Source organism: Chlamydotis macqueenii, chromosome 2, assembly GCF_036417535.1.
Source record: "Chlamydotis macqueenii isolate bChlMac1 chromosome 2, bChlMac1.mat, whole genome shotgun sequence".
NCBI classification, from domain to species: Eukaryota; Metazoa; Chordata; class Aves; order Otidiformes; family Otididae; genus Chlamydotis; species Chlamydotis macqueenii.
Window position 1 is genome coordinate 117060721 of NC_141557.1, and position 26587 is coordinate 117087307.

Below are 26587 nucleotides of genomic sequence, written 5' to 3' on the forward strand. Positions count from 1 at the left end.
GGCTTGTAACCATAACTCAGTTGGACTTGTATCCGAGAAGTCAGATGCCATGGATTGGCTCCCTCACCGAACAGCTGCTTTTCTATTCCTTTTATTGGTAAGTCAGACTTTAAAACAGTTTTTGCAAACTCTGTGATTATGCCAGTTGAATTTTCCTCAATAGAGCATTAGATTTTACAGTGTAAACTACCCTTCAAAAAAAATCTTGTGAAATTTAGCATATAGAAAAAAACCCTGTGCTTATTTTAAACTGCACTTCTGTAGATTCTATACAAATAATTTCAGTTTTCATTAAATGCTGACAAATGTTTATTTTAATTATGACTTTCTGCAGTCTGTTGATGTTCAATATGTAACTTCCTATTTTTATTGCACGACTTTTCAGGTGAATGTTGTCTGTGGCTACTATTTGAAGAGCCACTGCTATTAATTAAAATCTTATTATTATAAAAATCCTATCATTATAAAAATCCTAATAAATTAATTGGATATTATTTGGTTCTATGTCTTTATTTTTTAATCAATTGAGGGAATATGAAGAGCAAATCTCTTTTTCTAAACTGATTAGCAAGAGCAATTCAGAGCTAAACAAATCCTACGGCTATCTTTAAGAGAAAAATGTGAAATTTAGTGCAGACGCTAGCTGAGTACAAATCAAGACTTGGCCTATTATTTCACATTACAAAGAATTCCTGTCTTGTCGTGCATTGGCGTCTGAGCCGCCATGTGCTAAGCAAGTGAATGCACGAATGAAAGTGTCACTCTTCAGGTTTGTTTTTCTTACTGTAAAAGGAAAGTTGTGGCCATGGTCAAGTGGCATCGTTGTACAATGTGTTCATCAAGGCATGGAAATTACCCAGAAATTACTTAAAAGAATTATGGAAGCCCTTCTAGTTCTGCAATCTGATTTTTGTGTGGATTATTTTTACTCATCTGTGCTGCTCTTCTAAAATTAGGTAGAAGTTTAAGGCCCTGAAGATTGAAAAGAGCAGGATTTCTCTTATAGTTATGTCCTTCTGTGTCTTTCATTTTACACAATGTAATAGTAAAGTGTAAGTGTTAGTAAACTTTTTGTTACTGATCCCTCTAGAAATGTTATAGTCACAGAAAAAGTTTTTGTTGTTATAGAATGTGAAATTCTAAGACTTACTTTGAGAAGATAATCCATTAACTTTAGGTGACAGCTCTGCAGTCAGTAAAGTAGAACTAACCAACACGGGGTAGCTGCCAAGCAAACAACGACAAGACTTGGCAAAAACAAGTTAGGGTTCAGATGAGTTTCTGCTTGTTTAATGTGGCGCAGAGATCTCTGAGATTGGCATGTTGCACATCACACTAACACTCCTGGATTTTCTTGCAGCATTAGTGACTATTTGCTTTACTCAGTTACCTGGTGATGCATACCCCTGATGTGTCGAAGTTCAAAAAACAATTGACTGTACCATACCTAAGATCTGTCCATTCAAGAGAGATTTTACTGCTTTATCATCTCTTGGCGACTCTGGAGCCATTTTAATTCTTTCAGTATATTATTGTTAAAGCTGTGACTGATGCAGGATATGTGTTGGGTCAGGAAAAAGGAGTTATTGTGAAAATTGCCATTATGTTTTGATGCCTTTCAAATATTTGAACTTTTACTACACAGAGGAACCAATTGTTGTTCTTATTATGCATTCTTCTGCACAGCAGTATTCGTGGTGGCCTGTACAGCTTTGTAGCATCTTTCAGCACTTTACAGAAAGCTGAGAGACAAACTGTAGAGATTAAATAAATAATTTATACAGTTTTACTGTATTCTGAGAAAAAGTCTTGGTGTTCAGCCTGATTCATCTTTCAGGAAAATCACCTGTCTGAATGGTGTGTCTGGTTAATATATTATTAATAATAACTTCTATAAAATAAAATTGCTGTGGAGTTATACATATTTAGTACACTACTACACTTTCAAAAACAGAAAACTTACCAGTCCTGAAACTAATAATTTTCTATGTGCATTTCACCATTGGTGGGACTGATTCTGCAACCCTTGCTCACATGACTTCAAAGGTGTTGTTCTCATGAGTAAGGGAGTCCTGTTTGTGATACTTGCACAGACATGTTTTATGGAAATAACCTGTTTGATCAGGTATGGCTCTTCTCCTGCCAGCTATCATGTGACACCTAATAATTTTAAATTCACCGCATCTCTCATATGCACTTTTGTCTGGCAACATTTTCCCATGTGTTATCTACACTGCTTTTTTTTTTTTATTTTCTCCAGTTATTAGGCTATGGTTAAACCTCTTACTTGTAACTTGATTGCATGCAAAAATATTAAAGGGACAAATCCTCTCCTTGCATATGCACAGGAAACATCTGCCAGGATGTAGCCAGGAACCTTCAGGCTCTTCTGCCAAAGGATTTTGCTGTAGAAATAGAAACTAAAGCAATTCCACATGCCAGAATTACCACCTAAGATTAGGCTCTTAAGTCTGCAGTTTTACTTTCCTATAGTAAAAATGATCCCTAAGCAAATGTGCATTTGCAGCTAGGGTATTCTAATTCATATTGGAATTCAGGTTTTACTGAAGAGATTTATTGAGGAGACTTAGCATAACTAATTTGAAAAACTCAAATTTGAATTATAATGGCTTACACCCTGTATCAAAATTACTTTTCTGTTCATTTTTCTAATTGTTAAGCTTAGTTACTGTACAGAAATTCATTATTTCTATATGACTTGTGCTGCGTTATTTAGCTCAGCAGAACAGAAACAATCATCTCAGCAGAAACTTTCCCAAAATGGACAGTTCTTTGAATAAACTTATTTTAAAATAAATAAAACTTTTGAATATATTCTTCTGACTAACATGAGCTAAATAGCAATTGCTATTTAGCATTGCTAAAATAGCAATGGATTGTCCATCCTGGGTGCAATACAAAATACTGCCGTCAGTTGCTAACACAGGAAGCAATAGAAACACTTGACTTCAGCAGAATTAGAAAACAAAATGCTACAAAAATCATTTGAAAAGCTTTCCCTTTAAGCTGGAAGAAGCATCTTCATTAGTGACTTACAAAAATGAAAAGTATAGAAAAAACCACATTCATGTTTCAATTTAAAAGCAATCAAATGGCTTCTTTTTTAAATATAAGGTTTTGTCTTATGTTTCAATGCTGCTTCTCATTATTTCATGTGCACTAATTTATCATTTTTTTAAAGACATATAGAATGAATATAGAATGAAAGGTTTCATTATTTCAATCCTTTACTAGTCAGAGCTTTGTCTGAGTAAGAAAGATGTAAAAGTCCCAAAAACGCTGACACAACCAGAGCTACCATGGCACCCTGATGACTAATATAATATGTGTGAGTTCTCAGCACTCCTCCCATCCAGGCCAATAACAATACCACTGTTGACTTCAAAGAGAGAGGAGCAGATCCAACATGAATAATGCTGGGAAGATGTTAAAGGCGTGTTCAGTCATTTAGATTTGAGTAGGTGGAGGAGGGAGGATTCCGTAATTGCGCATAATATTGCTTGGCAGTCAATTAATGATTAGTTAATTCTTGTTTGTAAATGGCTTTGAAGGTGCAAAGAACTATACACATCCTATGGGCCTAATTCTGTTTCCAGTTACATCAGAATAAATCCAGAAGAAATCCAGTGTGACTCTAAGGTGTCATTTTCGACACAAGGTTCAGGCTCTGTATCATTGCAGTAAAAGACAAGCTTTCAGACAGGCCAGTGTGCAAATGACAATCACCATAAGCCTGATTCCTGTCTGCATCTCTCCCAATCCAAGCCAGAAACAGCTTGTGCAACAAGCCTCTAGCTTCGCTGCAGTTTCCATTTTTTCAGTCCCTCAGAGACTCACAAAAAAAACAAATCTTGGTATCATTATGATCGGTTTGCCTACCCCAAGGTCCTCAGGATGCATCCCATGTATTTTAGTGGCTCCTTTTGCTTGAACTATCTATCATTAATCACTGAATCTATGGAAACTGTTTCATGTATGTACTCAGATTCTAGTTTAGAAGGCAAATTTGTGCAGTACCTAGAAGCAGACTGGAGTTAGCTGCTACGAAACAGTACCTTTCTGCTGGAAATAGCACTAGAAAAAAGGGGTTGCATTGCAGAGGTATTAGAAATAGACGACTGGGGTGGGGGGAGCCTTCTAAATGCTGATAATAGTGGAGAACTGGAAAACATTAGTTGGTGAGGCAGAAGAACTTCCATTCCTGGATCAAGTTGGATAGATGTCACTCCAGAATTGTTGAGGTTTAGCTGGTGAACTAGATAACTTTGGTGTCTGCCTGCCCTCCTTCCTCTAACACAGCAGCAACTAAGAAAGACATACCAAATGCAGACCTCAAGTTCATTAGATCAGCCTTTTCAACTAACACCACAAACTGTACTAAGGACTTTGGATTCAAAACCATCAAGACTTCTTTCAAGTTCTTCCACTAGCAACAAGTAGCAGAATGGGTTTTTCCTTAGCCAACACAGGACAACTGTGGAAATACAGGGCCTAAATTTACAGTCCTCAGTATTACTGATTAACAAATTCCTGACATTCCCACTATTGGTGCTCAAAAACACAGGATGAAACTCCACTGTAAAATGTATATTTTTCACTGCTTGAGAACAAAACTCCCTATAGGCTGAAAGCAAGTGTTTTATGAATATTCGTGTCCTTAAAAACCATAAATCTTTACAGGCATAATTCTTATTTCAGAGATACACAATACAGTTTTCCATTTAGGCCTGCTGGTTATGAGAGTAATGTGGCTGGATGTGAGATAGTAGTTTCACTGTTAAATAACAGAATAGGCCACAGGATTCAAACAGTAGACAAGATTCACTAACATTGCACAGGGAGGTGTATACCCATACTTTTCTGGGTCAAGACAATTGATTGCATGCCAGAAGGGATTTCAGCCTGAGGGTGGAGAAGATTTCACTGTACTCACCAAAGGAGCCTCTGCTCTGCCAGTGGGATCAACTGATAAGAGATATTGAATCAGTGCTATTTCTGGCAGACTCCATCACTCAGCTTCTCTGGTGAGGGTGTAATCTGCTCCTTTTACACTCCCATGTTTCTCCAAGCTCCAAGAGGGATTATAAAAGGACTGGCTTGAGCTTCCACTGGGGTGAAAAAAAACCATAGTTGAAACGGAGTCTGATATTGTTCCTTCTCTGAGATGAGTAATGGCTGCACGTGAATTTGAACCCCCATTCTGCAGCTGAAGATTTGAATAGTCACCAAGACATAAACTCAGAGTAAAAGATGTATTGATGCTTTTAGCACAACATGAATATATTGTAATGATTTTATGCAGAGTACTTTTCTTAACCATTTATGTCAATAGTTTACTCAAAGAAACAAGAAAAAACACCTTTGCTCCATGAATAGTCCAATAAATTTCAAGGTACATATACACCAAATGGACAAATCCACAGTCTAAATTCCCTCATTCAGAAGCAGACTGGGGCAACCATTATGTGCCGAGGTCTAAGGGAATGTTCTGGGCAAGATCAGATCACTGGAGACACTGCTTTGTGGACCACTTACAGCATAGAGGTAAATGGGGAAAAGGAGGAAGAGAGAGAAAGGAGGGTGAAGCTGCTGTTCATTAATCTGTTGCACGTAAGAGGTTGTTTTAACATGAAGTTAAGTGGAAAAAAGTCTCTGCCTATCTTCCAGCCTTGACAGAAAAATGCAATAAATTTGAAGTGAGGAAAGTTCCATGAGGTAAAGCTATCACAGAGAAAAAGATTGTCACAGATTTTATCCAAGTAAAACTGATATAAAACCCACCAGATAAAACACGTCAGACAGGAAAAAAAAAGCTATTGAACAGTACTGGCACATGATAAGGAAAGTGGAAAATTGATAACTACAGTTGTTAACCACATTTGGTGAGAAAAGAGAAATTGCAACACTTTTTGGGTCACCTGGATATTTTGTTTCTCCTAATGATGAATGAAGTAAGCATCCAGTCCTGAAAATCTCATATTCTTCACCCTTTATTGTCTGAAAAGAGCAGAGGTACGTCCTAAACCCAAAAGAGATGCTCTGAAGAGGTACATTCACTAAGTGAACTTCGTTTTCACACCTTATTTAGGAACAAGGTTACCTAAATTGTGCCTTCTTTTAGATTGTGCTAATCAAGAAATTGAGCCTTCTCTATTATTTTAATTTTAAAGTCATTGCATATTGCATCTGATCCTACCACCTTTATTTACACAAGACTTTGGTTGCATAGTTAGACATCAAATCAAAGCCTGCTGCACTCCAGGCAAATCCGCCTGATGACTGCAGTTGGCTTTCCCATCTTACATTGAATGTCTTTAATTTCAGTGGGAAGTTTCAGGAAAATGTTTTTGTTCTTTCTGGTAAAACTACATAGTGAAGTATTCCAGGTGACTTTCTAAATAAGAAAAAAAAAAAAGAATAAAAAATTAATTCTTTAGAATAAATAGATACTCCTTTTCTAGTTTCCTAGATATACTTTTTAGTAACAACTCTTGCATCCACTTCTCTCTTCAGCTGAGGTGTTACGATCTAAAAACTTGCGTTGAAAGCTTTATATTCATGTAGATACAACTTGAAATTTGCTATGCCACATCCATTCAAACTCAAAATTCTGCCTAGAAAGACAGAATTAATTTTGAAGGTGTTAACTCTCAAGGAACTCAAGTGATGCATATAGAAAAAAAAAATGAATTGCACAAAGGCATTTATGGAAATCCTGTAGCTACGATCTAGGCAGGTTATTGCAATAGACTTGAGACTCCAGTCCTGCAGTATAGCAACATATGGCAGTTGGGTTTTGCTTACCGCATTTTGCCCTGCGTTTTTATATGCCAATCTTCTTATTGTTCTTGCAGGTACTCTTGGATTTCAGCACAGGATTTCATGTAGAGGTAATATGTATTTCTTTAGAAACAGATTTTCTGACCAAATGAAATATAAGCAAAATGCAAAAATGAAATGGAAATTACTGAACTAAGACATTTCTGAACTTGAAGATTGAAAACATATTTAAATATTAAACAGTTGCAGGTAACAACCTGCTTGCCCTCTCAAGAGAAATTCTCCTTAACCTGAATGAGTATCTCATACATAGGAATAATTTAAAAAAAAACATGTACAGTCTTAGAGTTTGGGACTCGCAGACATATAAAAACCCACATGATCTATAAAAATCCCTTTTCTCCCTATTGTTGGAAATTCTAAATGTCTGTATTAATTTAAAACGTATTGAGGTTACTGGTCATATGATTCTGGAACTCTCTGTCAAAGGTAAAAGAATGGGATGAAAATGGAATGGCAAGATGGAAAACCTTTAGAAGACAAAAACGTGAATGGATCAAATTTGCTGCAGCTTGTAGAGAAGGAGAAGATAATTCTAAAAGGAATCCAATTGCCAAAGTAAGTAGAAAGAAAAACAAGTGTGTTCACTGGCAAGCGAGTTTTTCTAAAGATAGGCTGATAAAAGTAGAGAGACTTAAAGGTATATTTGCTTAGAGTAGTCAAAGCAAGGAATGTAGAATAAAAGAAAGATGATGCAATATTTCCAGCTCTGCTGAGACAGTCTCATAAGGTGAACCCAGGTAGTTGCTGAGGAGTGACCAAAGGCTTCCCGGAACATTGCCATCAGTCTGCTTCCTAGACAACTCCAACCATATTATCTTTGTGTGCAGCATCTGTGTACTAGATCACAATATTTTTCTTTTTTCTCTCACCCTGAGAAACCCCTGTTCAAGGATGGTGCCTGACTGCTGTGCGCAACAGAGCAAAGAAGATGTCTTCCTGTCCTCTCACCATGACCATACCCTTGACCGTACCCTTACTGAGGTCCATCCACAGTGTGATACTCTTGGAAGTTTCTCTCTCCACTTCCTTACCAGAAGATTTAAGAGAAATAGAAAACCTGTGCAGCACCTAATGGGAGATGGATCTCTAGGCTGACTGTTTTGTAGAAGAGCCTTCCATTGGTTCTATCAATTGAACTTGTGATATGTGGTTGAGAGACTAAAATTACATAATTTTTTTTTTATAGGAACTAATAATAGGAATAAAAGCCATGCAGGTTTCCTCAGTAAATTGGCATAAATTATTATTATTATCTATTATTGCAGATCCGATCAGATTGTGAAGAAAACAATCCAATCACATACAGCATCTCTGGAGTTGGAATTGACCGTGCCCCCTATGGAATATTTGTTGTTAACCCAAGAACAGGAGAAATTAATATAACATCAATAGTGGATAGGGAAGTAACCCCAGTATTTGTTGTAAGTACTCCTCTTTTTCTTTTACCTTTATAACGATGCATCCAGGGTGGGGCAGGGAGAGCAGAAGGAGAGAAATTAATTTGTTTCAGATTGTTCGCTTACTTCACTTTTGGTTTTACAATGAGAATCTCTTTATCTAGATACGTTGCTTTGCTAAACACTCAGTGACTGGTGTAGATTTGGAACCACCTCTTGAACTTCGAGTCAGAGTTCTGGATATAAATGATAACCCTCCTATATTTGCACAAACTGTATTTACAGGATCTGTTGAAGAAAGCAGTATGGACAGTAAGTAACTATGTTATGGCTATTATAGTATAGTTAGTGAAGCTCACAGAATACAGTTAATATAAACCTGGGGTGTTCATTCTACTTTTTCTTAAGCAATGACATGTATTTGCCAGGGCTACTGCAGAGGAAAGAGTGGAAGATGCTTCTCCAATTGCTATTTGAGCTGGGGCCCAAGCTCATTGCCTAAAATTAAGCAGCAATGCTTCCTTCCCCCTTACCTCCCACACATGAACACTGAATATTCCAGTTTCTAACCATACCATCATGTAAATTCATTCAGATGTGAAAATGTAAAATACATCAGTTCATTCCTTCTCATTTAAAAAAAAAAATATTACACCTATGCTTATTTCCTTTAAGGATATATAAAATACTTTTTTTTTTGCTATTTCAAATATTTGTATTTGTAGCCTGAGTATTGCAATTCCAGCAGAATATTACTAAACAAAATCTTAAACCACTGAAATAGTTCTTTTTACCAGAAGTACAGCAATCAACATTAGACATGCAAATAGCACTGAGGCAATGGTGCCTAACACTCATTTTCTACTTTCTAGAAATTCTCATTTAAAACTGTGGAGATTTTTACATTAATATCTACAAGTTCAGTACTTATTGGTTTTAGATAGTCCCTATGTTGACTTAAAGAAGTTCAGTGAAAATCTGCATTACTCCACCTGACTTTAACTTTTAACGCATTTTAAAGTCGTTAACTTTCAGTCAGAATTAGTACTACAGAATTAAACTTTTCTTTTTCTTTGTAAGTGTCCATGGATAGATGACACTCTGTCTTTCTTATACAGCAAGTTTTAGCATTGTCTTGATGAGTTGCTTGCAAAAAGAAAACAGATTTTCTGATTTGTTTTTTTAACTATTATTTTTTATTCTTAGACACACTGGTGATGAAAATAATTGCAACAGATGCAGATGAACCTAATCATTTGAATTCTAAAATTGCTTTCAAGATAGAGAGTCAGGAACCTTCAGGTCCACCAATGTTCATTATGAACAAATACACTGGAGAACTCCATCTTGCAAATTATCTTGACAGAGAGGTAACATTTCCCTTTCTGAAGTTAAATAACATGATGTTGTGGTGTATATGTGTTATGAGAGTGGAGGACAAAAAAAAAAGAGAAAAGTCGTGGGGTTTACAAAAATTAAGGGAGAAATGCATTTTTTTTTCTATACATGACAATAAAATGTCTAAGGCAAATTCCTGCATTAGGAAATAGTAGCAAGACATAAGTATTTATAATGTTTAAGATGTATAAGTGGTCCTTCTAACATGTTTATTTCTCTTTCTGTGACAGCAACATAGTAGCTACACTCTTGTTGTGAAGGCGTCAGACCGAGATGGAGCTGCAGATGGAATATCATCCCTTTGTAGCTGTAATGTTAAAGTTATTGATGTCAATGACAACTTCCCAACCCTTGCTCAAAGCTCTGTAAGTTTTTAATACTAAAAGCAACCTTACTGTGTTAAAAATCCTGTTTAAAAGCCCAGCTGATAACAGTGCTTACTGACCAGTAGAGTGCTTTTGCATTTGAATGCTCTCCTGGATTAATGGTGGTGTTTCCTTGAAGCATGCTCAAAATCCAATCTATTGCTTGCACACCAATTACGATAACATACACATAGTTTATTTTTGTATTCAGATAAGTCAATCCTGACACTGATTTCTCTGTATTCAGAGAATCAGGTGTCCAGACCCATGCAATATGGCCAGATTGCATAGATCAACCCAATCTTTGTATGATCTTTTCTTAGAGAAAGCACAAATCCATTTCCTCTAAGCTACCTCTGCAAACACTTGAGAAGATACAATTCTTCAGATCTACAAATAGAATCACAATTTAAACATAACACACTTTTTATTAAATTGACCTGGACTGTGAGCAGGACATCCTTCCAAAGCACCTCTGCAGTCAGCTGTGTTTTCCTCACATCATATATTTTAGTGTTTGCTAATAGGTATTTATCTGTCATTCCAGTTTTCAGTAAGTATTTCAGAAAATTCACTCAGTTCAGAACTGCTACGAATACAAGCTCTGGATGCTGATGAAGAGTTTACAGACAATTGGTTAGCAGAGTTTTTCTTTATATCCGGTAATGAAAATAACTGCTTTGAAATTGTCACAGATCGAGCTACAAATCAAGGAATCCTCAGAGTAATTAAGGTACGAATAAATATTGTGATTCAACTGTTGAAATAATAATTTTTAAATAATTTAATTAATTACTAACAAAAGTAAACAAGCAGTAAAAACACTGTCACTCAATCATTTAAAATATAAAATATTGGAATAAAATTAAAGGAACTTTTATTTATTACTAGTTCTCTGTGGTTTATCTTTTAGGAACTGAATTATGAAGATCTCCAAACTCACTCACTGAGTATTGGTGTCAGGAATGTAGCTCCCTTCCACCGGTCTGTTGCACACGAGTACCAAGTGTTTGGAACACCCCTCATAGTAGAAGTGAAAAATGTGATTGAACCGCCAAGGTTTAATCCACCTTCAGTTGTGTTTTCTATGCCAAAAAGCACAGGAATGTATTCTGTTGTGGGAACTTACACAGCCATCGATGAAGACACTGGAGCTATTGCATCAAATGTCGTGTAAGCTCTGCTCTCCTTAACTCCCTGGATTGAATAATTATTTTAACTGAAATTTCAATGGGATAAGGAATAAGTATTTTAAAGGGTGCTTTAAAAAACAACATTAAAAATGTTAATAGATTTGCAATAGAAAAATAGCAGTGGAAGAGTGTATTCTGCAGCCCATTTTTATGCTATGCTTGCTTTTGTTTCCTGATCTACTTTCCTTAGCGTTGTGCACAAGACAAAGAAAACACCATTTTTCTAACAGGCTGTAACTTAAATAAATCCGAACAGATTTTTTTCCTAACCCAACCTGAGAATATTTTTTTCTTGGAACATTTGCTACAAATAGAGTATTTGTTAGCATCTAAAAGAGCAAGCAGAAAACCCCAATAATGGGCAATATTATAAAATCAGAATAGAAGTCATCACTACCAGCTCAGTCTATAGTAAAAAAAAAAATAATAATAATAATTATTTGACATTTATTTCTGCTGAAATTAATGATAATTAATGGGACCATAATTCGCTTTTTAATGTACGTAGAAACAAATACATCCAATTCGCAAAGATTTAAAAAGTTTTCACAAAACAGATAAATATGTTAGCAAATACAACTGTAGAATGTTATAGGAAGAGCTGTGGATTTAACTACTGATATCAACAAGGGTTGTAGTAAAGGTTTACAGGATCCAAAAAGATTTTACTTTTAGACTATGATAACACTTTCAAAATATAATGGACTTCTATACATTTACTTTATTCCTAATTACTCTTCTGGTCTACATCTTTTGAAGTCTACAGGAATTTTGCCTGAACAGGGTGAAGTGCAATAGGACCTAGTGCAGCCTAAAGAAAAATATTCCAAAGTGACAAATATTATTTGCAAAATTATTATGTAATATATATATTTGTTACACAATGCTGAGTATTTTTTACCTCATCAAATACAGATATAGTATAGGACGTGATCCAGGTGCCTGGTTCAGAATCAATCAAAACACTGGTGAAATCACACTGAACAAAGTTATTGACCGGGAATCAATCTATGTAGTCAATGGGCAGTACAGAGCAGAGGTTCTGGCTATCACTAGAGGTAAGAAAAGAGATTAAGTTTTCTGAAACAAAACTCTCTTTGTTCCAGATTTCTCTCAATACTTCTTGTTTCTGTTCTTATTTCTAGTTCCCCCTCCCCCAAACTGCATTATTTATAGTATTAATATTCCATCCTGAACACAAATACCTGCTTTTCACAGGGGTTCCTCGATATACTGCTACTGGCACCATTGTACTTTCACTACAAGACATCAATGACAATTGCCCAACTATTAACACTGAATTAAGGAAAGTATGTATGCACTCTCCGTCAGTGATTATCACAGCGAAGCATATGGAAGGTAGTCCATATGGTCCCCCCTTTACATTCAGCATACACGGTGAACCTCAAACTACATGGATTATCAGATCAATAAATGGTAAATTAACCTACATTTTATAACAGAATAAACTATAGTCATAAGCTCTTATCTAAGATAAGAGATTAGGATAACCTTTTAATAACAAACAAAACAGTTAGTTATTCAAATATCACTTAAATGTGATTTTATGCTTATATGAATCCAAGAAGTTGCTCTGGATTTGCATATATATATATATGTAAAAATCCTATTAGAAATAGAATCAGAATAATTACATGTGTTTTATCAAGTTATCATCTTCTAAAGGAAACTAAAAATAAACTGATAAAAATAAAGCAGCAAAACTGTACTTTAGTTGAATGTATTTATGGTAAGTACCTTTATTGGTCTAAACCTAATGAGATCATTCACAAGGAGTAATTTGGTACCTTTTTATTTCTATATTATCCAAAAATTCTAAGCATATGACAAAAGTCTCAAATTTATTTATTAGAGTATAAAGTTATTAGTTACCAGGGCTTTACTTTTATGAGAGGCAAATGAAAATGGCAAATAAATATTACAGCTTTTGCAATTTATTGTACAAATTGTACTTGCTTGTATTTCTAAGAAAAATGTTTTAGTCAATGCCCAGTTTCCAGCTTCCTCCAATAGGAGATAACAAACTAATGAATTAATCAAATCTCACACATTACTAAAGGACAGAATTTGTGTAACTCACTTTATGCACAGAAGACTATATTAAATGGTAAATACCATAATTGTGACTACTCTCATGTCCCCTATTTGTCTTAAACAGATGCAATTGTGCAACTTAAACAGTTTTACAGTACTGAATAAACTTTTGAAAAATACATGTAAATTCCTTATAAGAGAAAAAAAAAGTATAAAACTTGCAATTTTTATGTTCACCAGTGTGCAAGTAAAAATAAGGAAAGGCAGCAGTAGATATAAAAAAGTGTGTTTGCCTCTGTTATATTTCTGAGGTTAAAAAGTGATGACTAGACTGATCTGACTCAGGTTTTCCAAAATAAAAACCTAGCATAGATTAATATAATAAGTTTCAGCTTTGAATAAGTACTGTAGACATGTAAATAACTGAAGATCTTAGAATGGGAACACAGTCTTCATTCTGTTCTATGAACAAGATCCACAAAAATTATATATTTGTACAGTATTTGTAGTCAATACCTTAATCTAAATATTTTTCTCTTTTTTTTTCCTCCAAAGCTTCCTCTGCAGAACTAGTGAATCAGAACATTGACTTTTACACTTATAGGATCTACATCAATGTAAGAGATAACCAAGGCCGATTCTGCCCCAAACCACAAATAATTCCTGTGCAAGCTTGTCAGTGTGATAGTCGTAACTACTGCACCAGTGGAGCCAGGGAAATAATTATCGTCGGTGGCGGTGCCAGTACTGGTGGCGGCAGTGCCGGTGGCGGTGGTGTTGGCGGCGGCACTGGTGGTGTTGGAGGTGGCACTGGTAGTGTTGGAGGTGGTGGAGGAGTCCAGGGTGGTGAAGGAGGAACAGAACAAGGTGGTGGTGGTGGTGGTGATTATGAGTTTAGACCTGGAGGAGGTGAAACTGAGGACCACACAGACTGGCAGGTTTACACTGGTGGATACGGTGAAGGTGAAGATGGATTTACTGCTGCCACTGATGATAATTATTATGGAAGTGGAAATTATGGCAGAAATTTGCAATCTGCTACCACACTTAGCAGTACTGCCATTGGCCTGATGTTTCTTGGCGGATTAATATTTGTTCGTAAGTATAAAGTTAAGAAAACAATTTTATTAATTTTCTAAAAAGTGCATTTTTTAATTCTTCTAGAATACAGTGACTTTTCTGGTTGATTGTTAAACTGCTGGCTCCCAAGGGCCATTTAACAGGGGAAAAAATGTCTTTTAATTTATTAGAATTTCTGTATCTTTTATACTCCACATATTTCATTCAAAAATAACCATTTCCTTCCAAAGACTTAGGTTTTTTTTTCCTAAGCCATTATCCAGTTCTCAGACCACCAGACAGATTTAAAATGTTTAGTGGAAGTATCGGAAAGTTTTTGGCAAGGGTTGTCCCTGTCACTTACAACTTACAGTTTGCAATGCATACTTAAAAGAAATGGACAAGTATGAGCTCCAAGTTAGGTATGAAAAGTTATAAAGAACAAGCTTCCTCTGAACTCTAAATCAGATTTCAGTAGTAGAACAATAAATATAATCATCTTAAATTTTGAACCTTTTGGATATTGCTGCCAAATATTACATCTATTAAAACAAGTAGCATTTGTGACAACAGGATCAAAACAGATCATTCATTCATATGACATAGTATTTTTGAAGAAATATGAGTTTCAGGGATAAGAATGACTCAAGTTAGACATTATGCAAGCAATTACTTCTCAGACCACCACAATCGGATGTGATCGTCCTTTTTTTCACAGCCTGAGCATCAAGCAATCTACATCTGAAATTTCCCAATGCAGAAATACTGACTAAAAAACCAGAGAAAACTGATTTTTCCCCTGATTTTTTAAGGAGGGGGTTTCTTTTAGGTTTTGATCTTTGATTAGTAGGAATCAACAAACACAAGATTTTGAAGCTGCAAAAAGCAGTTTTGTTTGTGGTTCCCAGGTTACAGGGTAGACTGCCTTTCTGCCTTGGAAATCTCTCTGAGTTGGTAGACTGGAGTCGTGCAGTGTGAGGTAGCACTTTGTGCACTCTATAGCCCTTTCCCCTTTTCTCTTCAGTTCACTTTGATGTAAAAAACTGAGAGTTTCAGGTGCTCTGCTTAGTCTGGTGTAGGCAACTGTCTCTCTCCACTTCCTCTGCAGTGATACGTGGTTACTAACTTAGCCGTCTAGGTTAAGGATCTAAAGACAGTCAGAATTAACATTGCAGTGCCTTTCTAAAACGAGGAACATTTTCAATGTTGACGTTTAAAGCATTCAGCAATGTCCAACACTGAATTCTTGAAATAACTCAGCATACTACAGCACACTGGGAAACCAGACTCAGTCTATGTAGTCATTTGCTAAAACTGGCGTTTGGGGTTTGTCTCTACTGTTTTTTCAAATCAAGCATTATGTACATGCGATGTGAAAAATGCGACTGGAGCCTTAGCCAAAGATCACTGAAGCCAGATGCATCTCTCTCCACAGATTCTCATATGTCTATTATTACTAATGTGCATTTCTTTTCAATTACAATATCTGAAGAGACAAATGTATGCTTGTGTACCAAGAATGAATATCACTGAATGCTATACGTAGCAAGACTGGTTCTGTTTGTTTAATTTTCATATGTATGCAGCTTATATTCACTCAGTTGAAATAGATCAAAGTCTGTTCCCAGGTGTATAGGCATAAATGTGGAGTAACAGCCCTACTCCACCCCCACTTTGCTTTGCTATAACTAAAGGTACAAATTATTCTGAATTTGTATGAATTCCAAATACATACATTTCCAAAAGAAGCTAATGATTCCGAAAGCCAGACTTGCAGGCTGCTTGGTTTGAAACATTTTAAAATACATATTTTCAAAAGTTCTTGAGCATCTGCCCTCTGGGAAAAGCAACTATTCCTGTGAGGAAGAGATGTCCTAAATCTCTATTTCCTGTTTCTTTCCTCTTAAGTGATTCCAATTTTGATGTCAATGAGCGACTGTTGTGGCTGTGGACCTGGTGCTGCAGGTGGAGTTGGAACTGGATTTGAACCTGTACCTGAATGCACAGAAGGGGCAATTCATCCATGGGGAATAGAAGGTGCACAGCCTGAAGACAGGGTCAGTACATGCCAAGTTTCTAAAATTCACAGTAACTCATATTTACAGAAAAGACTGCACTTGACTAGAAGCATCAAAGTTTCTAGCACTTCATCATCTAAAAGAAGCCTGACATTGTCAACAATTGCCAGGCAGACATGAAAGGTGATTCTTTGTTAATGTTTGCAGATGGAGCTTGTGTGTTTTAAGTTGTGTTCAGTTAGCTTGGCCCAACCGTTTGGTGTTATTGTTCCCCTGGTTGAATAACTAGCAAGCTTTTTCAGTGCAAAGTAGGACAAGCTAACACAAACCATCTTCACTAATCACATTTTACCTTCACAATGAAAAAATTTGGATGGAGTCTTTTTGGTTGGTTGTTTGGTTGTTTTTTATGAAGATGGTAATTAATAGCTATTGTTAACAGTTTAGACTAATTTCTTAACATGATTCGCAAAGCCTTGGTCTTCATATGGGAATTTCAAAGTCATAATTCAAAGAGTCAAAATGTTGTCTTCCAGGATGTCTCACACATTCTTGCCCCAACGACAGCTGCAGGAGGTGATTTTGGCGAACCCTCTGGTAAGTAGATCCTAAAATTTCCTGTGCATGCTGTCATAAAGCCATCTTTCAGAACTTCATGTTTTCTGGTTCAAGGAGCACTTTGGTTTTCTCAGCTACCACCCAACCCTTCCAATCCTCCATCTACAGATAGTCACACTGATGCTAGTAGGACTTCCAGTATTAATAAAGGATCTGAGGTTTAAGCCTTTGAGAAGATTCATTTCTGCAAATTGAATTTATTTTGAAATACCTGCCAACGCTTTCAAATCTCAGGCAATTTTTCTTTGTCATTCCAGCTAGTGAATGGAGGTTCTTTTCAAGACATCAGTTTTAGTAGAAATCAATCTTGAAGACAGATTAAGAAAATTTTATTTCATAACTTAGTCGTGAAAGGTTCAGTTCTTCCCAATTTCCAGGCTTTGCTTCCCTGTCAAGTAGCCATCTTAATTACTGACCATTTATGTACTTGCCTAGACAGAACGCTGGTACATAGCACAACAAATTTATGCTCCTGAAGATAAGGTTTTCCAGGAATTCGATGGCCACAGAGAGTAAGTCAAGCTCTGCAGTGCCACTTTCTCTTTTTTCCCCATTCCTTACTCCACAACAGGAAGGAAGAATGCTGGCACAGATTTGTTTTCACTAGCTTCAGACAGGAAGAAATGTCACTCAGCAAGACAACTTCTCTGAGGACTACTGATTATTCAAAAATGTTCTCAACCTTAAGGTAAAACCAAAAGAGAACATTTTGGGGCATAAACATGAATTAAGAGTCTTTGTTCTCAGGGAAGTTCTGCTGCCATGACAATTGAAAACTTTAAGACTTTAACTGTGATTTACTTTACTTTACTTTATTTCCAGTGTTCAGTACCATTATGGTGAAAGCCCCTGTTTCAAATTCTATAAACTCAGACTAATGAGATTAAATGAACTAAACAATATAATTTAGCCTATGTTTCTTAATGTAATAATAGTCAAGAGTACTGTATGCAATTGGTTTACTATATTACCTGCTGATGTGTAAGGCCATTCATTGCTCGTTATCATATATGAAAAAATCTAGAGAAGATAAAATCCTGTATGACTTCATAATTTATTGTAAAAGTAATTTTCTTTTTGCTTTATGAACACTGATCATTATTATGATCCATTGTAATTCTCCCAAATCCCCCTTACCAATCTAATCACTAGAAAATGTGAAAGGAGTTACAAAGCTATTTCTTTTAGAAGAGTTTAAGGCAGAAAAATTTTAACCCCGATGTGATCATAAATATCCATTTATGTATTTGCATAAATATCCATAAGCATTATCTGATTGTCTAATGCAAATACCATGACAGCATATATGTACACCAGACAGAGGAATCTCTCCAGTCCATCACACAAGTCAATCATTGATTTTCTAAAGCACATATGCACATGCTGCCTAGCCTCAGAAATAAAATCAAGGTCTTAGATGTCTGCTACTGTGCACTTAATTTTTATTGCATTTTCAATGTTTGCCACATGTGCATGGATCTGTGACTGAAATTAGTCTAAAATACCTTTAAAAAACTCAGGAGTGTCATTGTACTGTTTGTAAAAACAACTGACAAATTCTGTGTAAATTTTTGTGGAGCACAGGAAGGATAACTTCTCTTTTTCTTTTTTCAGACATATATACAAACACATATGGAGGAGGAGGAGTAGTAGCTTCTGGTGTTGAAGAAACTACAGGGGTTGGCTATGGCACTGGTACTGGTTATGGAACAGCTGGAGGAATTTCTGGAACAGGGGAAGTAAAAGGGTCAGTTGGAGGAACAATAAGAGAGTATCGAGAAGGAGGGGTGAATATGGCCTTCCTAGACAACTACTTCTCTGAGGTAATTACCTGATCTTTTCTGTGTTATATCTGTAAGCCTACTGTTAGATTCTCCTCCCCAAGTTACATGGTGGAAATCCAAAATAACTCCACTCAAATGGAAACTTCTATGATATAAGACTGGTGTGAGAGCAAAGCTAACCATACTAGTGGGAATAACTACGACACTAGTAGTACTGCTTTTGAGCTGCTGCTGTAGTAGATTTGATTGCTCCATAGCCTTTTTGTAAAACTGATGAACACGCTGTAGGTGTGGGTAGTAAGCAATTAAATTATTTCAACTTCATAAGTGACCAGTCAATTTATAGATTTGCCACCTTTTTTCAGTGTTCAAATAGATGATAACTTTGTGAAATCGTTCACATGTGCTTCCTACAGATTGTTTAATGAAGTGACTTTAACCCTTAAAGAACTGTGAAATCCAGTTCACTTTTTTCCTTATTTTTATTGCCACTTCTGTTCCCTAAAAGACTTGTGAACTACAAATGACACAAATATGCAGTTTTGTAATTGGAAACATATTAATTAGCCTTTACATATGGGATAAAAAAACTATTGTGGAATTTATGCAATTAATCGTTTAATGGGATATATTTTCATAACTAGCATGAACTGTGAGGTATAAATACTATAATCACATATGTCACCAAAATTATCAATTAATACATAAGGATTGCTGTATTTCAAAATCTAAACAAGATTCAACAGAGGAGAGGACAGAGCAGTCCTGAAGTCTGGAGCACACACGTCTCCCAGTCAGCAATCTCTCTGCCTAGGCTGGGAGCACTACATATTGTCTGCTAGCCATAGACTCCCACAGACTACTCCTTCTACTGACCGTCTCAGTCTCCAAACCCTCTGCCTCTCCTTCCAGGGCCTCCCCTTCTGTCCTTCCCTGCTTCCTCCAACATCACCTCTCGCTCATTTTAAATTCTACTATTTCCTGCTCAATCCCTCTGCACTGTCCAATCCACCACCTTCAGTGCCATCCCAAATCAGTGATCTCCATCCTGCTCAGAATGGATTCTACTCTGGGCTCACCAAGCCTTCCTCACAGTGGCCAACTCCCCATTCCATCCCCTCTGTCCTGGCTTCTTCACTGCTTCCCTTGCCATCCTGCTTCACTCCTTTTCCTACTGCTTTGTCTAGATATTGCTGAACAAAGAGTACATTGGTTCCCCTGACCCTTTTGCTCTCTCCCTTCACCACACAGTCAGACCCACTGACAACAGACCAAATTTGCAATGCTAAGTGTTGGCAGAAACAAGACTAAAATATCAGTAACATCTCAATAAAACTTATTTCAAGGTTATAAAAATGCTGATGATATAATTTGTCCTGTTGATGTCCTGTTTTTCAAGTCAGTCGGGCCTTACTGTGGTGAGGGAAATCTTACTGTCCTTTCAGTCTTCATGGTTAAAAATCTGATGAAAAGTCACTCTGCTGTTTTTTTTTTTTTGCAAACTACAGAAAGCATTTGTGTATGCAGATGAAGATGAAGGTCGCCCGGCAAATGACTGCCTACTAATATATGATCATGAAGGAGTTGGTACTCCTGTTGGCTCTGTAGGTTGTTGCAGCTTTATTGGAGAAGATACAGATGAAACATATTTGGATACATTAGGACCAAAATTTAAGACTCTGGCAGAGATCTGTCTGGGCAAAGAGATCGAACCCTTCCCTGATGTCAATGCACCCTGGCCATCCGTTAACGTCAACTTTCCCAACCCTGAAAGTGATCTAAACCTCCCACCACCTGGAACCACTATAGTTGTCAACGGATCTGCACCTATGCCTCCCCCGGTCGGCACGACAACGGTTGTTACTGAAAACACCTACACATCTGGGTCAACCATACAGCCCCCAAGGCCGATGCCAGATCCTTTGCTCCATGGCAACATGACGGTGACTGAGACCTACACCTCCGGCTCCCCGTCTCTTTGCGTTGACCCTCTGCGTGCATCCAACGTTGTTGTAACAGAAAGGGTTGTCGGTCCTGCATCTGCCTCTGATTTACGTGGCATGCTAGATATCCCTGATCTCGCAGATGGGTCCAATGTTATCGTCACAGAAAGAGTAATCGCACCTAACTCCCGGCTCCCAGCCTCTCTGAGCATTCCTGATTTGGTAGATGGGTCAAATGTGGTGGTGACAGAAAGGGTGTTCAGGCCTGCCTCAGGCATGCCAGGCAGCTTAATAAATATTCCCTCAGAGTTATCGAACACCCACAACGTGGTGGTCACTGAGAGGGTAGTGTCAGGGTCTGGGATGAGCAGCCTAGGGGGGACAAGCCTGGCGGGCGGAAATCTGGGGGGCCTGAGCAGCAAGGGCCAGATGCTCAGCACCGACTGTCACCTTGGCCAGGCAATGGGTACGGCGGTGTCCCCCGGCACCTCCCGGAGAAGAGTGACAAAGTACAGTACCGTACAATATTCCAGTCAGTAAGACCTCTGCCAGCGCCCCTTCCCACCAAAATCGCCATTTGCACCAACACTCGTTAGCCGCCACCAATCAAGAATATTGTCATTATTTATACCTAGGAAATAGCGCTAAAATTTCAGGGATTCCTACTTGTGTGAAGATCTCAGAAGGGTGCCCCATTTCAAGGTCAAACACAGGAGTTTGTCAGTGAAGGGAAAGTTGAGGTTAACTTCAAATTTATTTCTTTCTCTCCACCTAGCGCTACAAGCATACAAACAGATACTAATGTTTTCAGAGAGAGATCTGATTACCGAGCAGAGCAGTGAGAGGGGATCCTTGCGTGCATACAGTATCATTGTGAATTAATGTCATATAAAAGAGTGCTAAAATACTGTATTGCTGTGTGATCTCCCACGATAAGCAGATTTGGGTTAATAGCCCCTCACTGACAAGACAGAAAAATAATATAATTAATAATTAGTCAACTCAAGACTAAATAAGCACTTTCAAATGCATCACTTTACTTTATATGTAATTCAAGGAGTGCTACAAAACAGCACTTTCAATCAATTCTCCCATCACCAGCAATAGTTATAAATAATAATCATATAAACACAATACATTTTCATCGCTTTCTGAAGTTCTCAGTAAAACAAACACTCTGCCATGGCCTGCCATGTTGTTACTCTCATGGTGAGGAGCATGGCCAGCAATTCGCCACAGCTGGTGCTGCCGCGTTGACACTGTCACCCAGGAAGATGTTGGCTTCATTTTTTCTCCATTACCATTACAGCTTTACTTAAATCTAAAAGGACTTCAGCGACAACAAGGAGCTCTTAGATTTTTGTGCCAAACTATGACTACCATTTAAGTCTTGAATGTCGGGTTATATTACGAGGACTAAAATATACCGTGCCGGTTCCCTCTTCTAGCACTGACAAGAAAATAAAGTCTTAGAAGCTCTGTGATGTGAGGAGGCAATTGAAAGTATTGAAACACTGACGCTGGTAGTTGAAGTCCTTCACAAATAGGAAAAAACACTTTGAAGCAATATAAATTTGCTAACACGCAATGTGGAGAATTGTTATTTCATATGTCAATGTATTTTGCATTGATATTTTGAAAGTTTATTTGAATGTGTTAATTGAAAAAGTCTTTATGATTCTATAACCTTAATTAAATCTGGCTTTTATTTTCCCACAAAAACAGCTCTACTGGACTTTTATTCTAATAATACCTTGACATGGCTAAGAATATGATCTGAAGGAGCAAAATACTGAAATACAATATCTATCTCATTTTACTTCTGTATCATATGTATAGTAATCATAGTGTATGCAACATCGCTTCAGTGTAAATACAATGGAGTTATACAGAGGGACTAGCTTTTTTTTTGCTAGACCACAAAATCAGTAGTTTTCCCTCAAATTTACCTTCTTCAGCTTTGATGGATAGGTTAATGAAAAGTTTAAGAGCTGTCTGTGAACCTCCCACTCTATAAAACAGAAAATAAACTTTCAGTTGCATATCCAGATTAACTTACCTAAGAAGAACTGGATGACAAGCTTCCAGCTCTGATATCAGGCAAAGGCTTTTTAAAAGATGTTTTGGAAATGTGACTAGATCCACTGTCAAAGACAACCTGCAGTGCCCTCTGAGTCAATGCCATTGTCATTAACACCAGTAATCCCCAGGAGTCATGACCAAATCCAAGGCTACCTCAAGAAAGGGTCCCTTCCGTGGCTTCAAGTTTTTTTTTTTCTGAAGCACTGAGTGTACTAGATGCTCTCCCCATAATATCTGAAGTATTGCTATTTTTACTCCATCCTGTAGCCTTGATTATCTTAAGTATCACTAAAATTGCATTGACGTCAGTGGGATTAATCTCTCCTCTATGTTATGTACCAACTGTAAGTATGGTTTCTGGAACAATTCTTTAAAGAAGCAAAATAAGTACTAATATATAAAGCTGTATCCTTTTATATTTGGAGAATTCATGCTGAAATTCACTAAAAGGCTGACAAGCTCCCTTTCATTTTGCTAACCATCCATTTACTTTAAAAAGCAAATATTTGAAATATGTATGACTCTCTGGACATTCAGAAAGCCTATGCAATATAGACAAAGCCTATTAGACATATTTTTTTAATGTAAAAAAAAAATGAAGTCTTGTGTAAATATTTCTGTAATCGTCTTATGCAAATCAGAAATATTTTTCCTAATTGTGCTTCAAAGTAATATCTAGTCTTCAGAAGCATATGCTGAATTCTTTGGGAACCTCTTGAACAGGAATGCTGTGTGAAGTATGAGTGTCTGAACTATGGTCTCTTGCATGTCTAGAAATAGAAAAGGGCAGAATTAACAGAGAAAAATTGTTTTTTCAAAGTACAGCTTTTGGTTATGTAGTGGTTGTCTACTTCTAATACTACCTTTTATCAACTTTTAAAAGATAAGTAGCGTATTATTTAATATAATTTCTTAAAAGATTGCTAGCTTTTTTAATATCAGTGTCTCACATCAAACAGAAATCACAACACTACCACTCAGTGCATTTCCAGTGCATTTTGGAATATTAACTTCTATTATTGTGTAATATTTACAAACTTTCTTAAAATTGTTTTCTTAGTGAGATGTGGACATTTTTAGGTTACTACAAATTGTGGGAGAAAAATGTATCTGAAAATGTGAACAAATACTCAGTTCATTAAAAATTCTCTGCAAATTCTTTTTCTATCTTTATTATTAAAAAATAGAATATATTTAAGTCATTAGTTTTGTTTCTTTTACTTCAGGTGTAATTTAGAAGCCTGCTTGCTGTCTAGTTTAATCATCTTCTTTAACAATGAATGGTCTTCAGGAAAGAAAGACAACTTCGAGTAGTGATACAATTCTGCTCTAAACCATTCAAGGAAAAAAACTCTTATTAAAGAGTCAGCAGCATGCAACACTAAGTCTATGGCTTTCTTTTTTTTTACTTGGGTTTTGTAGAGCAGGATTCTACAGTTCTACACAGGCTCACTGAGATCTTGGCAGCATGAAAAGTGCACTGCCATGGAAGAAAATAGAGCCACAAGGTGATGGTCTCATTAGATTTTTATCTTGGGAACACTGTCTGAATTTGAACTGCAGGTTTCAATACTTTTTACTCAGTCCTGATTTGGTGGTAATAAATAACACTTTTAAACTGTTGTGAGCTGCACCTACTATGTGCAATATGAAAAGATCACACAATTTAAGCAAAAATTAAAAAAAAAAAATCTACTGTTTTGCTTGAATTAGTATAACTGCATAACTCAAATGCTCCTCACTACTGAGTAATCAAATGGATCATTTTCATTCTGTTTAAAATATAAGTAATATTACAGTGTTACTGTGTTTTCATAAATAAAACTATTACAGATTTGTTTGTAATAATTTCTGAATGGCACTGAAAAAATACAATAAATGATCATTTGGAACATCATATTTTAAATAGAGTGGCTCAGGATATTTTTTTTTCCATTTATTAATGGGAAATGTAGTTTCTTTAAAAGCGCTGGTTTGTGCGGGAAAATTCTAGTTTTAATTTTCTTTCAGAAAAAGCAAAAAAAAACGAAACAAAAGGTGTTGATTTAGAAAGTCAGGGTATCCCAGGGTGAAACTATTTCATGTGTCAAATTGTCTAAGATACTTTGTTTTAGGTTGCCAAGCAAAAACTTGTGTCAGGTCTCACAAAAACTGTAGTACCCTTTCCTCAAGCCATCATTCTCTGCATTGTTGTCTCTCTTTAGACGGCCTTTTCTGTGATACCCTTCTGTCCTGGAACTCTGAAACAGTGCTTCAGAGGAGGTGTAGATTAACGCTGGAGTACAAGCCACGGAGAAGAAAGAGAGCAAAAGACACTTGAATCACAGTATTTGGGCAGCTCAGCCCTCACAGGTACATTCAGTGCATACATTTCAAGATGAATTGAACCAAGCAAAACCACTTTGGTTCTAAAATTAACAACTGAACATTTTGACATTTCTGAATCAAATTTCTTTCTAATGTTCCAGGCCAATATTCATGATAACAATGTACAGAAATTTTTCAGAAACATTTATCTGAACTCAGTAAAATATTGTTTTTAAAAAGAGAATCATGTATGTACTTCTAAGTCTAACGTCTCATTTTATTTTGCCTTAATATTTTGACATCTTTTTTCTTAGTATTTCATGCAGCATGATTTTTGGCACTCACACATACCTCAGATAATGATTTAAATATCTTTTCAGGAAGTTAAGTTAGAAAAATAATTGTCCATCTTCCAATTTATATCAACAATATTGCTATCAGTGTGATGACACTGATAATTCCTGTGCAACAAAGACAATTTATCTTCTGTGTATTTAGAACCTGCTTAAGTGGAAATAAAGCAGAAGTCTGTTAAACAAAACAATTTGTTATGCCCAAGCAACTTTTGTTGAAATCTATGGGAGTGTATATACAAGTCAAAAATGGGTCAGTAGACACAAAACTATTTCATATTCCAAGTGCACTGAAGTTTTACAAAAAGGAGACCAATGACAAAATTATAATTGGTGACAGTTTGGGATACACTTTTGTTTAATGACAAATCTGTCATATTTTCTTGTTGCCACCAGTAGTTAAACAGCATCTTGTCATTTAGGATACAGCACAATAAGTTATGAAGTGGAAAAGTCATGAAGAGTCAATTTAGGAAACAAAAGCTGCTTAACTGACATCCATTACCTACCCTGACCTTTGATATTCATCATACACTGTTGGCCCCACCTGCAAATTTAGTTAGCTAGCTATTTAGCTCTAAAAAAATAAAATAAAAAATATATTTTATATATTTTTAGATAGATATATATATATTACTTAGAGGCTTTTTTCCAACTCATCCATTAAAGATTTGATTCAAGCCAGTCAAAATCTAGGTAAAATAAATAGTAATTTTGTACCTGCAGGCTTTGATCTTATAGTGATCCAGTAGTAAAGATCTAGGCGAGGGTCTGTCCATGTACCATTCAATGCAGACTCAGCATTAGGGAGGTGAATCATCTTGTGACACCGAACTGGGACTCAAAAGACAAAGATCTCCCCAAGACTTTGTACTAAGACAAAGGTCTTAGATTTTAGAAGACCAAACTTGAGCTGACTCAGAGCTCCTTTGGGAGGGATTCCATGGGAAGCTTCCATGGAGGATAAAGGAGCTAGTGAGTGCTGGGAGTTTTTCAAGAACGCTCTCCTGGAAGCACAAAAACAGTTCATCCTCTTTAAAGGTAAGGGAAGCAGGTGGAGCAAGAGATCCCCTTGGCTTAACTGTGAGCTTCTGAGTCTGCTCAAAACCAAAAGAGAAGAGTACCAGAGATGGAAAAGTGGACAAACATCC

At 36.6% G+C, this 26587-nt stretch overlaps 1 protein-coding gene across 1 annotated transcript; it reads left to right on the forward strand.

Moving 5' to 3' along the window:
* Positions 1-45: 45 nt before the first annotated feature.
* LOC104478843 (desmoglein-4) lies at positions 46-24684 on the forward strand. The gene is made up of 16 exons (XM_010119329.2): positions 46-97; positions 6876-6911; positions 7291-7419; positions 8130-8285; positions 8426-8573; positions 9468-9631; positions 9890-10024; positions 10572-10757; positions 10938-11197; positions 12133-12275; positions 12436-12654; positions 13828-14370; positions 16240-16388; positions 16886-16946; positions 18582-18790; positions 20260-24684. The coding sequence occupies exons 1-16, from the start codon at positions 50-52 to the stop codon at positions 21232-21234; spliced, it is 3561 nt and encodes a 1186-aa protein (XP_010117631.1). The 5' UTR covers positions 46-49; the 3' UTR covers positions 21235-24684.
* The last annotated feature ends 1903 nt before the right edge of the window (positions 24685-26587 follow it).

Excerpts from the sequence above, each read along its gene's own strand:
- LOC104478843 (XM_010119329.2), top strand. The coding sequence starts at position 50 with ATGGATTGGCTCCCTCACCGAACAGCTGCTTTTCTATTCCTTTTATTG. Across the intron at positions 8,286-8,425 it reads AAGTAACCCCAGTATTTGTT|ATACGTTGCTTTGCTAAACA; the intron begins GTAAGTACTCCT and ends CTCTTTATCTAG. Across the intron at positions 14,371-16,239 it reads TGGCGGATTAATATTTGTTC|TGATTCCAATTTTGATGTCA; the intron begins GTAAGTATAAAG and ends TTTCCTCTTAAG.